Raw genomic sequence first — 291 nt, 5'->3', positions numbered from 1 at the left:
GAGTCATTGGCAGGTCGGACAAAATGCTTGGTGGGGCTTCTTCTGACTTCTTTACGTTCAGAGTTCAAATCACGGTGAAGTCGACTTCGCCTTTCATCTTTTTGGAGTCGATAAAATAAAGTAGTTGGGGGTCGATGCAAGCGACTTACTCCTCCCCCCTAAAATTACTGGCCTTGGGTCAAAATTAGAAAGCATTATTTTATAAATTAACTTGTCGCTGTTATACTCGAACAACCATAGACGTTGTGTCTGATTCTGAAATTCTGAAGAAAACAAGAGATCTTTGATGCA

At 40.9% G+C, this 291-nt stretch overlaps 1 protein-coding gene across 1 annotated transcript in view; it reads right to left on the bottom strand.

The window, feature by feature from the left end:
• Nucleotides 1-206: 206 nt before the first annotated feature.
• Nucleotides 207-291, bottom strand: part of LOC115224538 (keratin-associated protein 10-6-like) — a 6,087-nt gene continuing 6,002 nt past the window's right edge. The window contains exon 2 of the mRNA XM_029795448.1: nt 207-263. Within this exon, the coding sequence (XP_029651308.1) occupies nt 207-263 (57 nt within the window). The remainder of the gene's footprint in view (nt 264-291) is intronic.

Source organism: Octopus sinensis, linkage group LG25, assembly GCF_006345805.1.
Source record: "Octopus sinensis linkage group LG25, ASM634580v1, whole genome shotgun sequence".
Taxonomy (NCBI): Eukaryota; Metazoa; Mollusca; class Cephalopoda; order Octopoda; family Octopodidae; genus Octopus; species Octopus sinensis.
The sequence above is the reverse complement of the archived record's forward strand: the minus strand, read 5'-3'. Positions and strand labels throughout refer to the sequence as shown.